At 37.0% G+C, this 14,993-nt stretch overlaps 4 protein-coding genes and 1 non-coding gene across 5 annotated transcripts; all 5 read left to right on the forward strand.

Annotated features, from left to right (window-relative positions):
* Positions 198-3,223, forward strand: LOC104792986 (phospho-N-acetylmuramoyl-pentapeptide-transferase homolog). The gene is made up of 8 exons (XM_010519257.2): positions 198-552; positions 699-785; positions 886-1,043; positions 1,511-1,955; positions 2,038-2,102; positions 2,297-2,490; positions 2,567-2,775; positions 2,859-3,223. The coding sequence occupies exons 1-8, from the start codon at positions 421-423 to the stop codon at positions 3,039-3,041; spliced, it is 1,473 nt and encodes a 490-aa protein (XP_010517559.1). The 5' UTR covers positions 198-420; the 3' UTR covers positions 3,042-3,223.
* Positions 4,651-6,561, forward strand: LOC104792987 (cytochrome b561 domain-containing protein At4g18260-like). Its single transcript, XM_019246480.1, has 4 exons — positions 4,651-5,128; positions 5,203-5,367; positions 5,865-6,013; positions 6,129-6,561. The coding sequence occupies exons 1-4, from the start codon at positions 4,976-4,978 to the stop codon at positions 6,517-6,519; spliced, it is 858 nt and encodes a 285-aa protein (XP_019102025.1). The 5' UTR covers positions 4,651-4,975; the 3' UTR covers positions 6,520-6,561.
* Positions 6,777-8,466, forward strand: LOC109125274 (uncharacterized protein At4g18257). Its single transcript, XM_019226754.1, has 3 exons — positions 6,777-7,182; positions 7,581-7,904; positions 8,042-8,466. Exons 1-3 carry the CDS (start codon positions 6,905-6,907, stop codon positions 8,211-8,213), a joined length of 774 nt encoding a protein of 257 aa, XP_019082299.1. The 5' UTR covers positions 6,777-6,904; the 3' UTR covers positions 8,214-8,466.
* TRNAL-UAG lies at positions 8,651-8,730 on the forward strand. The gene has a single exon. It is a non-coding gene; the product is annotated as a tRNA-Leu (tRNA).
* LOC104792988 (thaumatin-like protein 1b) lies at positions 9,949-10,963 on the forward strand (the record flags this gene model as incomplete). The annotated part of the gene is given in 2 exon segments (XM_010519259.2): positions 9,949-10,006; positions 10,102-10,963. Coding segments are annotated over 2 exon segments (756 nt in total). The 3' UTR covers positions 10,803-10,963.

Raw genomic sequence — 14,993 nt, forward strand, 5'->3', positions numbered from 1 at the left:
CTGATTCTTTTTTTTTTTTTTTTTTTTTGTGCAAACAATTCTCCTTGATTCAAATCTTCAGTTTTGTTACAAGAGCTACCGAAAAAAAATAATAATGGTTACTTGTGTATAGAGAATTACAAAAATAGCCTTTAATTAAAAGTTAAAAACATTGCCGACCTAAAAAAGACATCTAATGAGTAATGAAGACCCAAACAAAAAACACAAGGGACAAAGCAAACCAAACACAAGAAATAGTATTTGGTTGTGTCTGCAACACAAAAAAAAATCTGAGGTTTTGAGTCAGTCACACCCAACCCAACCACATGACATAACCAAAACTTGACGACCCAAATCGTTTCTTCTTCAAGAACGACGCCATTGACGTTTACTCTTCATTACCCCCAACCTTCTGTACCATCTCTGACTCTAAGCGATGCGATGAGATTTTTCCTGTTAACTCCGAATTCTTACCGATTCTACCATCCAAACCCGTTTCGATCTCTCGAATCGATTCCTCCTCTTTCGGTTACACGTCCTCGTGTCGAATATGGATCTCCCTCTCCTTACAAGGTACCGATTTTGATTGATTGATACTTATGAAAACAAACTTAAAAATCGAGTCTTTGTACTCATGGTTAAGAAAGCTTATTTCTAATGTGACATGTTTGATTGCTTCTTCTCTTGTTACAATTATGTTTTGTTTGATTCTGTTGCAGTTCATTGCAGCGAGCTTACGGAGACATGGATGTAGTAGTAGTAGTACAATGAGACATAGCTCTGTCTCAGTTAAGGCATTTGATGATGTAATTTTCCAATATCCATTTCAGATTAGAATGTGGGGTTTTTTGACTACTATTATGTCTTAGCATCAAAATTAATACTTTTCTTCTTCTTCTTTTTAAGGATTCATTTGATTTTTATTCTGGTGACATATTTACTGCTACGTATTCAATTTCGTCGAGTGAAGGCGAAGAGAGTGATGGGGATTACGCGTTGAATGTGGTAACTGAAACAACTGCTCAAAAACTTGGAAAGTTTCCAAGAGGTCGCAAAAAGCACAGGCACGTTTTGCTACTTTCAGATTTTAAACCATGGCACTAGTCTTAATCATCACTTACTGCTATGTATACTTTGTATTGAATCCACTAGAATTTGTATGTAAGTGAAGTGTAGTACTATAATCTAAAAGGAGGCTATGAGTCATTTGATTTTAGGATTTGGTTGGTGTTTTAACTATTCTTAAGTCTTATGACTATCATAGCATATTGTTTCAGACTAACCATGGTACTACTCTTAACTCTTAAGTATCAGTTTACCGCTATGTTAGTTTCCATTGATCCATTTGGAGTGGGGATAAATCCACTAGAATGTGTGTGTAGGTGGTGTAGTATCAAGTGAATGAATCTAGGATCTGGTGTTTGTTCATTTTAGAGATTCTTTCTGGTGGATTAGTCTTATGGATATCATAGCAAATTGTTCTCTTGTGAACTTCCAATGTTTTGATATTGCTTTGTTTCGTCATATGCAGAATCAGATATGGGATTAATTTGGGGCTTCTGGCTTTTTTGTCACTGCTACTTATATTGATGGACTCTTTTGCTTGGAAGATTGTTAGACTGCCTTTGCCTCCATATTTCTTAAGCCTGCCCTTCTTCATATCAGCGGTTTTAGTCACCTTAGCCGGTTATATTGTTGTTCCACTTCTAGACAGACTGAAAGTGCATGAGCCAATTAGGACACTAGGTCCAGTTCCACATAACCGCAGACCAACAATCCCAACAATGGGTGGGTTGTTTTTTGTTCCAATTGGTGTTACTGTTGCAATAGCCTTGACTAAATTTTCGTCCATCGAAGTCTGTGGAGCAGCTGCTGCAACTGTAGCATTTGCAATGATTGGACTAATTGATGACTCCTTAAGCCTCTACAGTGAGAATAACATTGGTTTGTCTGCTAAAGCACAACTTCTTTTGGAGGTATTTAACTAAGTTTCACTCTCTATCTTATGTTTTTAAGTGTTTTCATCCTCTTAACTTGATCTATCTGTATGTATCACAGGCAGCAGTTGGGACTTGCTTTGCGTTTTGGTTGGAGACTGCAAGCATATCATCTCCTTATGGCATGTATAGCCTCTTATAACTAATCTGATCAACGCATATATGATGGTAACTCGCGTATCTACTTTCATATAAATGTACATGAGAATACATGATTATATAAAGTAATACCAATCCGCATATTACTTTCTAGAGTTCTCTCAAAGCCTGTCATTCAGAAGTTTATATAACGTCTTCTTGATTCTGTACATTTTTTCCAGGAAAATGTTGATTCCTTTGCCTTCACCAATAGGTCTCGTTTGCTTGGGAAAACTTTACCTATTGTTGACATCTTTTTACTTCGTTTCTATGGGAAACTTAGTCAAAGCAACCGATGGTCTTGATGGACTGGCTGGAGGTATTGCTGCTTTGGCTTTTGTTGCAATGGCAATAGCAGCTCTTCCTATTTGCTCTGGTTAGTCCCTTACTTTCAAGTGAAGATAGATTGTGTTGCCCACTGCTCCTAATCTGTAATCGTAATTCTTGATCAGATCTTTCTGTATTTGGAGCTTCGATGGCTGGAGCTTGTTTTGGATTTCTACTTCATAATCGATACAGAGCATCAGTTTCCATGGGAGATACAGGATCATTGGCTCTTGGTGGAGCTTTGGCTGCAATGGCTGCTTGTTCAGGAATGTTCTTTCCATTGTTCATATCATCTGGTGTCGCAGTTTTAGAAGCTTCTTCTGTCATTATTCAGGTAAAGAACAGAACAGATATACTAAGTGCATCTCTTTCTCTAACCCCACAATAATCATAGATATATGCATTTCTGACCCGCAGGTCGTGTATTACTCGGCGACTAAGCGTTTAAAGGGGAAAGGGCGTCGATTTTTCAAGACAGTACCGTTTCATCATCACCTTAGACTCAGTGGTTTGAAGGAGCCAATGATAGTAACTATGGCATATGTTATATCCTCTTTGCTCTCTCTTTCTGCAGCTTACATAGGTCTTATTTCTGCATAAGCTTCATTACTTTTTGCTTGGTCTCTACTCAATTTTTGTTTTCTTAAATTCTTTATATGAAAAGTCATATTAATTATATTGACTACCTATTTATTTTGTTTTGGTTTAAAAAGTCCCTATAACCATATTTTTTTGTTGAGTCTGATCTTCCATAATCCATACCCTTGTAACTTCATGTTAAATATTCATATTCTCAATGATATAGTAATATGCAATGATGAATGTTATTTATTTCTTACCAACTTGATGATTTAGCCTTTAAACAAACACTAAAAAAAGCTTGATGCTATTTTTTCTTTTTAGAAACAATAGTTTTTAGAATGGACTTAGAAATGATCGAGAAATTGTTAATGATTTGATTTATTTGTAATACTTTTGTCATTGAAAAACTACTCTGATAAGAAGTAAATCAAGAAAAAAAAAAAGAGATAAAGGGGGGAAAAGTGTATATATGAATGGACTGCTTACCAAAAATTTCATTAGGTGTAAAATTATACTAGTATATAGTTTGTTAGTGCTTTAGTCGATGATATTAGAGACTTTTACCCATGCATTTGTAATCATTTCGATGATCGTTAAGTCACCGCGAGACTTTAAAAAGAAAGATAATGCGGATTAATAAAAGGAACCATAATCTAATTGTTGTTATGTAATCTTCGCAATTCTCGAGTTCTGACAGAGATTATCACTTACAAACCTTAATCTGTCTAAAATTCTATTTAACTTAAAATTTTTGGAACAGTCACCTACAAATTGACATGAAATTGATGAACTCTCTCCACACGTGGTAGCCGTTTTAGTTATTGACATGTGTAGATTATTATATCTATATTTACACGAAAATGATTTGTATTTTTTTAAAAAGAACATAAAAATTTACTAATAACTAAAAGTTGTCAATTTAGTAATTTTACATAATAATCTACACATTCTTTGTTTATATTACAAATTTATAAAAATATTATAAAATGGATTTGCTTAGAGGTTGTTTGCAAGTTTATTTTTATATTTTTATATATGCAAATATAGATATCACAGTCATGACTCATGATGACATGAAGAGATTGATGAACTCTCTCATTCTAGATATTATTGGTTATAAACTTATAACTTATAACTGATAGTCTGATAACAAGACAATTTGCAAAGAAACCTATTAATCTATGAGCATATTAAGCGTAAATTACATCATTGGAGCCAAGAACAAGCGGATTAGTTGATTGCTTATGGGACCAAATTGAAAAGCTTAAATTAGTACTTATTTATTTCCTTTGGTAGCACATAAAGTCCAAACTCTCTCACATGTGAGTAGTGTGTGTGTGTATGAGCATATACACACAGACGCACACATATGTGGGTGCATATATTAACTTTTCAAGAAGAACAGGAATGTGATCATGATTCAATTACATGAAGATACTATATATGCAATTGAAATTTTCCAAGCATAAATATAATATTTATTTACTTTTTTCTTTCTTTTCTTCGTAAATCCCTTTTTGACTTGTTATATTATGATCATGATTATGTTGGATGGTATCTTGGATTTGGTGAGTGAATTTATAACATCAAGGAAAATTAACATTATAATGATCATTTGAATTTGGCCCATCCCTCCCTCCATGATCAAATTGAATATCATTTCTTTAACTAAGTCCTCAAAGCATTCCATTAAAAGCCTCTTTTGCACCAGCCATCACATGCATCCTCTCTCTCTATTTGTCTCTCTCCCTCTTCCATCACACATACACCCCTTTTCAAAGTCATACATGTACTCATATGTTTTATGCATGTGTATATATTTCATGAGTCTTGCTCTAAATTTCATAGAGTGATATGAACTGATTTAGAGAGAGGGCCAGAGTTAAAGGAAAATTTTAGAGAGTGGGTTTTGTGATTTGAGATTCTTTTTAGCTGTTGAGATTGAGATCAGAATGAAAATTTCTAAATATCTCACGAATGTTTTGATTTCTATTATCTTCTATCTTTCTTCTGCTCCACCATTTGTCATATGTTCATCTCTTGAAGTCACCATTGATGACCATTCACCAAGCAATCTCACGAATAAAGGATCCCTACACGACAAGGTATTCTTTTTCTTTTTTTGGGTTTTTAATTACTTGGTTTTTTGTTTCCTCATTTCTATAATTTTATATGGCAGATGAGTCATCAAATGATAAATAGCATAAAGCTTCATGGCATTCTCTTATGGGTTTCCATGGGGTTTCTTATGCCAATGGGGATTCTCTTCGTTAGAATGGCCAATAAAGCTCATGAAAATGGAAGAAAGTTTAAAGTGTTCTTCTATCTTCATGTCATTTTCCAGGTATAAATTAAGTATTAGCCACTCCATAAGTATATCTAATAACGTAAACGATTTATGATCAAGTATTTTTAAATGCAAATTGATCTTAGTTCAGAACTCATGATGACATCTCAGTGATCTCACTTTAATCATTTTCTCCACTATAAATATATTGTCGAATATACTATTTAAGGGGAAATATGTGTATACGATTTTAATAAGAGTGAAAAACAAGAAGCACTCATAGTCTTAGATTTACTCAATTTTCAACAGCTAGATATAGATGCATTCAAATTAATTTCAAAATACATAGCTTATAAGGGAATTGCTTCTTGAATTTTCTATATAGCTTTGATCATGATTTCTTGAATATTAAGGGAAAGGAACTAAGGACACACTATGATTACACTCTTACATGCACATTCAAAATCGATGTAGTAATCAAATCAATATATACACACATTAAATAGCCATCTGAGATACTCATTACAATTTTTTTTTTTTTTTTTTATGAGCAGATACTGGCAGTGGTTTTAGCAACAATAGGAGCTATAATGTCCATAAGAACATTGGAGAACTCTTTCGACAACAACCATCAAAGACTTGGCTTGGCTCTTTATGCTGCCATGTGGCTACAATTCTTGACTGGTGTCTTCAAGCCCGCTAGGTATTATATATACTGATATATGTAGTGATGTACACGGAAATATACATCTTTGGTATATATATGCCTCACACTTATCACGTTTTTTTTCTCCTTTTTTTTTTGCTGTATATTGTAGAGGGAGCAAAAGGAGGTTGAAATGGTTCTTATTACATTGGATTCTAGGAACAACAGTGTCACTAGTTGGCATAATAAACATATACACTGGCATAAGAGCTTACCAAAAAAAGACATCATCAAGTAGAGACTCGAGTCTTTGGACAATCTTGTTCACAGCTCAAATCGCTTGTCTTGTCTTCTTCTATCTATTTCAAGACAAATGGGAACATTTTCAGAAGCAAAGAGCTGTTCTTAATAATGGATTAAATCACCAAAACAATAACACAAATGGAAGTAGTGACCAAATCATCCAAGTGGTAACAAGAAATGATCATGATGAACCAAAGGTCATGGTTCCTCAGCCTTGTCGCAAAAGTAATGCACTTGTAAATCTGTTTAAATTGATTTGATTGGTGTGAATTTAAGTTCAATTATAATATTCTTACCATCTTTTTTTTTTTTTCTTCAATGATAGATACCGTTGGATTTTGATTTGGTTTGTTTTTGTAGTGTTTGTGTTTTTGTAAGTATAATTTTTTTTTTTGTTACGTATGTATTATTTTAATAGTTCACATAATAAAAAATGAGATAAAGTTATATGAAAAGAAAATATGGGCCTAGTTAAACGAAGACAGGCCCAATAATGAGGAACGAACTATATTTACGATCTGATAAACTTCGATTTCAATTTTGAATCGAGTGTATGCAAAATCTTCAATCGAAGTTTAACCTCTGAGGATAAAATCGAACCAGAGAGATTCAAAAAGCTCTGATTTAGAGAGGAGAAGGAAGAAGATGGGAGGCGAAGAGGAGACGAAGAAGAGAGTGGTCACCGAATCGCTGGGATGGTTAACGGAATCTTCGATTATGCCAAAGAAGCAGCGCGCTATCGAAGGTGTAGGTCCTTCTTCGATCATGGAGCTTAAAGCTCAGCTCTATAATTCTCAGGAAGAAGCTAAACTGAACAAGGATTTGAACGGATCCGATGCTCAATACCATCGCGCTAAGGAAAGGATTGTCGCGAAAGACTCTTTCTCCGCGAAAAATTCCGGCGTCGAGAGTCGTAATCTAAAGTAAGTCGGTGATTCATCGATATTTTAAATCTTCATTTGGTTTCAATTTGGGAATTAGGGTTTGGAAATTTAGATTGGATGATGATTTGGTTAAGTAGGATGCTTCTGTATCTTGGAAACGAGATTATTTGGGAATTAGGGTTTCGATCTTTAGTTTATCAATCAAAAATTCGTAGCTAAGTAAGAATCATTGGTTTGAAATTGAATGTGGATAAAGCGAAGACTACAGGATTATCTTATGTTGTAGAAGAATCTCATATTGGCTGCTTCATATGACTTTGTTTAACCATCTCCATTGGTTTTTAAGTGTTTTGTTAAGGTCCAGAATCACTTAAGATTCAGTTTTCGTGTGGACTAATTTAGTTATTAATCAAAAATTGTATGTTTGGAAAATGAAGGGACAAGATTGAGCACAAAGCGGTAAAAGACGGAGCTGTTAGTTATGCAGCATTGGAGAAAAAGGCTCAGTTGTATGAAAAACTTGTTAGAGGAGAGCTATCTGATGAAGAAGGTGAAGAGAAGTACTGTGTTGATTTCTTCAGGAAAGGCATTGAACATGAAGATCCAAAACCATCGAGAAGTTACATCAGTTCCATTTCAGCACCACCTGAAGATTTAAAACATGATGGTGAAGACGACGGTTCGCTGTTTAGCACCAAATTTGCTGGACTTGGACGAGCAATTGGGACAACTGATGTAAGTCAACATGTGCGCATGGTCAGGTAAATTCCATTTCTATCTCCTTTCTCTGTTAGTTATTTGTTTCATCAAAGCTCTTAGAAAGAAGGAAACAAGTCCATTGCTGTAGATTTTACTCTGTTTTAGGAAGTGAATCGACATATCTCTATTGTTTATGTAGGGAAGTTCATGAGGAAGTCAATCAAGAGAGAGAAAAGGCAACTGAGTTGAAGCTACGGAGACAAGAGCAGGCAACAAATCGTCGGGAGAAACTCAAACAAGCTTATCTACGGAAGCAGCTCGAGAAACTAAAGGCTCAACAACAACAACAACAACAAGAGCAAAAATCTTGATTTTTTCGATTTTTTCACTTGGCCAAGGTTTGGGATTTTGAGTTGTGGCCTGAACGCAGAGAAGACAATGACTGAGTTGTGTTGACCGAACCAGAACTGAGTTTGATATGGCTGCAACAAAAACATATAAGCCATCATTGGAAATTCCAAACACTTCTTCTGGGATGAAGCTGTAATTATCTAAATGCTCTTTAAAGCGATATACATGTACTGTGGGTTATTAAGTTATATATCAATCAACAGATTCTACGCACCAACATATATAGACAACACTAAAACAAATCTTTATAAACTCTTTACTAGTTGTTATATCCACTTAGACATATCAAATGTAAGTACTACTAAGTAGTAAGTAGTAAAGAGTACTAAAATTACATATTTATACTTGATCATTTAAGGATGATATATAAATATTAATCATGTAACTAAAACAAAAAGACAGTTTGGCCGAGTGGTCTAAGGCGCCAGATTTAGGCTCTGGTCCGAAAGGGCGTGGGTTCAAATCCCACAGCTGTCATTTAGTTTTTTTATTTGTTCAGACTTTAATAAGATTTAAGACTAAACAGCTTCTTGCAAATTGGTATAACAAATGGTTTGCCAAAACTAGCAATAATGTCTAGCATCATCGAGTCCTTCAGGAACGGATAGACTTGTTCTTCATATCTTTTTCTCAAAATGAGCCACCAGTCCATTGTCTTCAGCCTGTTTTATTGTCTCACTGATAAAACCTGTTTTCCCCCTTTGCTTTGAAGAGCATTAAACATCTTTGTAGTCCACTTGTTGTAAACCCTTCAGTAAATGCAAATGCAATACCCGTTTTGTATGGTCGAATCCTGGCATCATCGTTGTATGGTGTTTTGCGGGTTATTCGCAATGCAAATGGAAAGATTTTAGTCCATATCAAAAGAGATTTTACCCATGATCAGGTTTGGATGCTAAGATAAAGAGTTGGTTGTAGCCTTGTAGGAATTGGAGGAGAGTTCATCATTGTCTTCATTCTTCCATATGAATATATGAAAATGGCATTTGCAGTGGAACTGCAATGAAAATATTTTGACAAAAAAAAAAAAAACTGCAATGAAAATAGTGAAAGGCTAATGAGTGGACAATCATCGAAAACAAGAGCGAATAAAAAAGGAACAAAAACAAAAAGAAGACAATGACTTCGATATTATCTAGCCTTCAACAAGTTTCCATCTTATTTTTTCTAAATATCTTTAGCTCGTTCTATAAAAATTTATTTAACTCAGTGAATCAATTAAATAAAAGGGTGCTGTCAAAAAATAAAATAAAAACCATGATTTTGGTATTTGACTATTTGCTAGCCTCAAGTCAAACCAATTTTTTAATTGTGAATTAGAGAGATGAAATTTAGAAAATAATTAAATAATAATAATGAAAATTATGTTTTTTTATTGTATTAATTCTTACTTTACTGTTACAGAAACCATGACTTTTTTTGGTTGTAACATAATTATTCTGTTGTGAGAATTGATCAAATGAACACTTAACAGGTTTGAAAAAGAGAAAAATAATTCTTATTCCCATTCACACTACAAATGCAATTATTAAAAAAATTATATCTCTTCTTTCTTGGCAAGTTCCCAAACATAAATACGATTAGAAAAAGGGTTGTACTATATTATTTCCACTATCTGTTTTCTTCCTCCAATTTATACTCAGAGGGTGACTGACTAATTCAGTTCCTTGGAACGTTTCAATTTTTTTCTGTCACCCAATGGCGGAAAGGTTGCCAATGATTTTCCTCTTTGCTTTACATTTGTTAGTATCGGGTAAGATTTTTTCTTGATTGATAGTACTTTTTTATTTTTGGTTGTTATACTTGTTTGTTTCTTTCTTTAATTTCTAAGTTTGATGTTCCTCGCAGGAGTGTTTTCCATGAGTATACTTACCATAGAGAACAAGTGCAATCACACAGTTTGGCCAGTTATCTTCTCATGGAACGTGGACTCACAGGTCTCCCCAACAGGCTTCGCTCTCAGGAGAGGTGAGGCGCGAGCCATACAGGCGCCATCCTCATGGTACGGTCTTATCTCGGGTAGGACGCTATGCTCCACCGACTCAACAGGAAAATTCTCTTGCGCCACAGGGGACTGCGAATCCGGAAAGATCGAGTGTCCCGGCTCATACAGTTGGGCTCCGGTGACTTATGTCTACTTTAGAATTGATAATGGTGGCATCAACAGCTACACCATCAGTGTTGAATACGGTTACAACCTTCCAGTAATGGTGGTCCCTTCACAGCGTAGCCGGACATGTATCAGCGCCGGTTGTGATGTTGAACTGAACAAGACTTGTCCAAAAGATCTTATGATAATGTCCAGAGGCACTCCAGTCGCATGTAGTAGCACGTGCATGGAATCTAATACTCCGGAGACTTGTTGCACCCGCGACTTCAAGTCAAAGCAAAACTGCAAGCCGACGGTGTACACGCAGAACTTCGAGCGAGCTTGCCCACTCGCTCATATCTACGCCTATGACGATAATAATAGCACCGTTACATGCCTAAACTCTACTGACTATGTCATCACGTTTTGCCCTTCCTCTAATCCAAACAAGACCAAGTAGAGTTACGTAAATACCCCGTAGCTGGTTTTATTACAATTTTGCTAGGGGTTGATTACGTCAAACAAACATCACATGTTTTCAACTTCGACTACAAAATAGAAAAAATGTGTTTTCAAGTCAATGTGTATTTTTTTTCTTTAGTAATTATAAATTTATAATAAGAGTGAATGGTGTTTCCACCACAAGTCTACAACAAGATATATAACAACACCTTCACATAACTAAGACTTCCGTAAAATCCATCCTAGTCCCTATCCATCTCTATTTTTGTTGGGGCCTGCATGGGACGACTACGTCAAACGTTACATGCCTCCAATATCGACCATTCAATCCTTTTTCGGTAGAAGAAAGCTTAATGCATTACTAGGTCAAGTTGTTGACTTTTCAGCTAATACATGAGGGCGGATTCTGTCCACAATAGATAAATTTATAACAATATCTCTTCGGAAGTAGTAAAGGTGCGGAAATATTTGGCTATACTGTCCCCTACTTGATTTGCTTGATGGGGAGTGAAAGAGAGGGAGGAGGGTATGTCGAACTTCTCGTTATTACACCTTACGTTCTTGAGCCGTAGTATTCAAGGAGGTTAAACTAGCTAATCTTCCTTTTAAAGTTTGTTATCAAATCTTGGCACCTGTTAAAAAGTCACTCTTCATAAGCTTAGAAGCCTGGTGGACACAACGGAATCGTTCTGCTTCGTGTCGCTAGAGTTAAACCAGGTTGGAGATGACTTATTCTCCCCGATATAAGTTTTCGACTAGTCGTTCTAAATATGTTTTTGGTCAATCTGTACTACTATTAAAACCTAATTTAATTGTTAAATGTTGTAAATAAATGGGAGATAAAGAGAAAATCGTTGAATAGCATGACTTTGTTATCTACTAATCTTTGATGGTTAATGAAGGTGTTGTTGTTATAGTTTGGGCTCTCTCATTCCCAATTATCTGCCCAAGTAAAAGAGCCCAAACTGGAGAATTGAATAAGAGAGCCTAAACTGGAAACGATATTTGAAGAAGGATGTGATAGTTTTGCGGTCAAGACCCCTAAACGGATTGTGATTTTTCTTCCTCTTCTACTCTCAACGCTTTTGTACTTTTTCTTGTACAAGATTATCAAAGACTGTTATTGTAAAGGTATAGAGAACGCAGATCTACCAAACCGTTTGGAAACGTGCCAAGCAAACGCTTTTATTTAATCTTGTAAAAACCTACGTTTGTTACAAGCTATGAACCTAAACCTACTTTCTTGTCTATCTATCACAACATCCTGTGTAGATCTAAAAGAGTAAAATGAACACACTCACCTTCAAAGCTCTTTTTGATTGTTTGAAGGTTTACAAATCTCACAACTTTTATCCCACGAGTGCTAACTCTTTTTGCGGCTAGCCCTCGTCCCTTTATACCTTACACAGACGATCTTTAACCTAGATCTTTGTGAATCCCTAACTAAAAGGAAATATTCCTTATCCTAAGAAATATCCTCCCTTAATCTCTCGATCAAATATACTCTAAATATCCTCGTGTATATCTTGATCTTCTTCTTCCTTCCTTCTCACGTTCCCTGTCACGACATCCCATAAACTTTCTCCACGTCAGCTCATCTGCCACGTCAGCATATCAGCACTCTGAGACACTTCGCAAGCTCCTGTCACCTTCAGAGCTCTGATGCACTTTCAATCTCCCCCTTTTTGACTGAATCTTGCCACACAAGCAACCGCAACATCAAATCTGAAAATGCACAGACAACACAGCCAAGACAAAACACAACCGTACTAGCAAAATATTCCAGCAATCAACACAAGACGGTTAACCGATAAGGACTTGTTAAAATAAATTGTTCAAAACCAAAACAGAAATAAAATAAAACAAGTCTCAAGTTTTAACAGGGGAGAAACACATATAAAATCAACAAAAACTGTGAGCAACAAAAACAACTGCTCCCCCATAGCTTAATCTCCCCCTCAGGTCTCTGAATCAGACTCATCTCCCCCTGCTTGTTTGGCACAGTTTAGTCAAAAATACCAAGAAACTAAACCAGAAATTTGAGCGAACCTCAAAGTGAGAAACTACTTACCAGCTTCCAAGGCATCTTGCAGGATCTTGATTGCCAACCGGATGGCTTTGCGCTCTGCAGATGACCCTTTTAGAGAAATAGGTTCAACAGGGACGAATGCTATCTTCTTCCCCTTTGTCTTTTTTGCATCTTTTGATGAANCTCCCCCTTTTTGACTGAATCTTGCCACACAAGCAACCGCAACATCAAATCTGAAAATGCACAGACAACACAGCCAAGACAAAACACAACCGTACTAGCAAAATATTCCAGCAATCAACACAAGACGGTTAACCGATAAGGACTTGTTAAAATAAATTGTTCAAAACCAAAACAGAAATAAAATAAAACAAGTCTCAAGTTTTAACAGGGGAGAAACACATATAAAATCAACAAAAACTGTGAGCAACAAAAACAACTGCTCCCCCATAGCTTAATCTCCCCCTCAGGTCTCTGAATCAGACTCATCTCCCCCTGCTTGTTTGGCACAGTTTAGTCAAAAATACCAAGAAACTAAACCAGAAATTTGAGCGAACCTCAAAGTGAGAAACTACTTACCAGCTTCCAAGGCATCTTGCAGGATCTTGATTGCCAACCGGATGGCTTTGCGCTCTGCAGATGACCCTTTTAGAGAAATAGGTTCAACAGGGACGAATGCTATCTTCTTCCCCTTTGTCTTTTTTGCATCTTTTGATGAAAAACTAGGGACAGGTCTCTGAGCAGTCAGCAACTGATAGATGAGACTGGGAAACGGCAACCGGAAGCCAGACTGAGCTTGCAACCCCAGTTGAATGATCTGGTCGTAGATCATCCGTCCAAAATCAAACGAAATCCCATGCATGATCATGTAGATCACCATAGCCCTATTCGTCGAGATGTACCCCGTGTTCACCGTGGGAGACCAGTTGCTACAGCAGATCCGATGCAGATCCTTGATCACTGGGTTCTTGATTGCAGTGGACACCAGCTGATTGCAGGATTTGACCCTTCCATCAGAGAGAAACAGAGCCACATCCTCCTCCAGAATTGCAGCCATCTGCAATCTCTGTTCAGGCACATCCACAGACCTCAGACCAAACAGGGTATTGATACGGCTTGGAGAGAACTCATAGACCCAGTCTCGGACAAGCACGTCGACAGACTCCCCCTCAATCTTGACCGTTGGGAGATTCGCCCAAAATTCATAGACCACCTTCGAGTCGTACAAGCCAATCTGAGTAACGGTTTTAAGCAGCCCAGCTTTGTCTATGAACTCCCTAGCCTTGTCTGCAGCATCTAGTGGATAACAGACCTCTGGAGCGAGCGTTCGAGAGGCAAAGAACCCATATCGTCGAACAGCTTTTGAGGAGATGAACCGTTTGGCATCGAAGTCCTTTGACGAAGCTCCTCGAGATGCGGTGGATGTGCCCTTATCTCTGTGAAGAGATGGGCGCTTGGAGTCACGACTGTCGAGATCAGCAGGCGGTTGTCTTTTGCGTAGACGGGATGAGACTCCCTGAGATGGTAGGACAGGTACATGCACATCACAAGTAAGATCTACCACCGGAAATCGAGAAGTCACCTCTCTCGGTGGAGAAGACGAGGATTCGCAGGTCTCTTGATTCCCGTGAGAAGGCGAGGGAATCTGATCCATCCGAGTCGGAGATGCAGTGACAGACTCCTCGCAAGGCTGGTAAACCACCATGGCAGTCGCGGGATCGATCGGAACATGTGGAGTTGGCGGAGACAACGAAGATGGTGGAGTGTGGAGCTCCTCATCTGAGCTGGAGTCATAGTGGAAACCACTAAAGATGGACTTCATGATGGTTAGAGAGTTGATCGACAAGAGAAGAGAGAGATTTGAGCAGAAGTTTAATCGACACAGGATTGAAATCGCAAAGGTGATGAGGAAAACGCCAAAACCCTAGCCGCTCCTTTTTATACACATCCATGAGTCTCAATGGGCTGCACAAACTCGGCCCAAAGCATTAAAGATTTCCTGAAACCACTCAATTAAACATCAGTGTACACCGCATCTATTTCCTTATTTGACTGCATTCAATCGTTAATTCATTCAATCACAACTAATACCAGTGCATTAATAAATCTCATTCTTCCTCTTTTACAACCCAATTTAACAGATTCATGAATCAAACACAC

The sequence above is a fragment of the Camelina sativa genome, chromosome 6 (genome assembly GCF_000633955.1).
Source record: "Camelina sativa cultivar DH55 chromosome 6, Cs, whole genome shotgun sequence".
NCBI classification, from domain to species: Eukaryota; Viridiplantae; Streptophyta; class Magnoliopsida; order Brassicales; family Brassicaceae; genus Camelina; species Camelina sativa.

Excerpts from the sequence above, each read along its gene's own strand:
- LOC104792986 (XM_010519257.2), top strand. The coding sequence starts at position 421 with ATGAGATTTTTCCTGTTAACTCCGAATTCTTACCGATTCTACCATCCA. Across the intron at positions 1,044-1,510 it reads AGAGGTCGCAAAAAGCACAG|AATCAGATATGGGATTAATT; the intron begins GCACGTTTTGCT and ends CGTCATATGCAG. Across the intron at positions 2,491-2,566 it reads AGCTCTTCCTATTTGCTCTG|ATCTTTCTGTATTTGGAGCT; the intron begins GTTAGTCCCTTA and ends ATTCTTGATCAG.
- LOC104792987 (XM_019246480.1), top strand. The coding sequence starts at position 4,976 with ATGAAAATTTCTAAATATCTCACGAATGTTTTGATTTCTATTATCTTC. Across the intron at positions 5,129-5,202 it reads AAGGATCCCTACACGACAAG|ATGAGTCATCAAATGATAAA; the intron begins GTATTCTTTTTC and ends TTTATATGGCAG. Across the intron at positions 5,368-5,864 it reads ATCTTCATGTCATTTTCCAG|ATACTGGCAGTGGTTTTAGC; the intron begins GTATAAATTAAG and ends TTTTATGAGCAG.
- LOC109125274 (XM_019226754.1), top strand. The coding sequence starts at position 6,905 with ATGGGAGGCGAAGAGGAGACGAAGAAGAGAGTGGTCACCGAATCGCTG. Across the intron at positions 7,183-7,580 it reads GTCGAGAGTCGTAATCTAAA|GGACAAGATTGAGCACAAAG; the intron begins GTAAGTCGGTGA and ends TGGAAAATGAAG. Across the intron at positions 7,905-8,041 it reads CAACATGTGCGCATGGTCAG|GGAAGTTCATGAGGAAGTCA; the intron begins GTAAATTCCATT and ends TTGTTTATGTAG.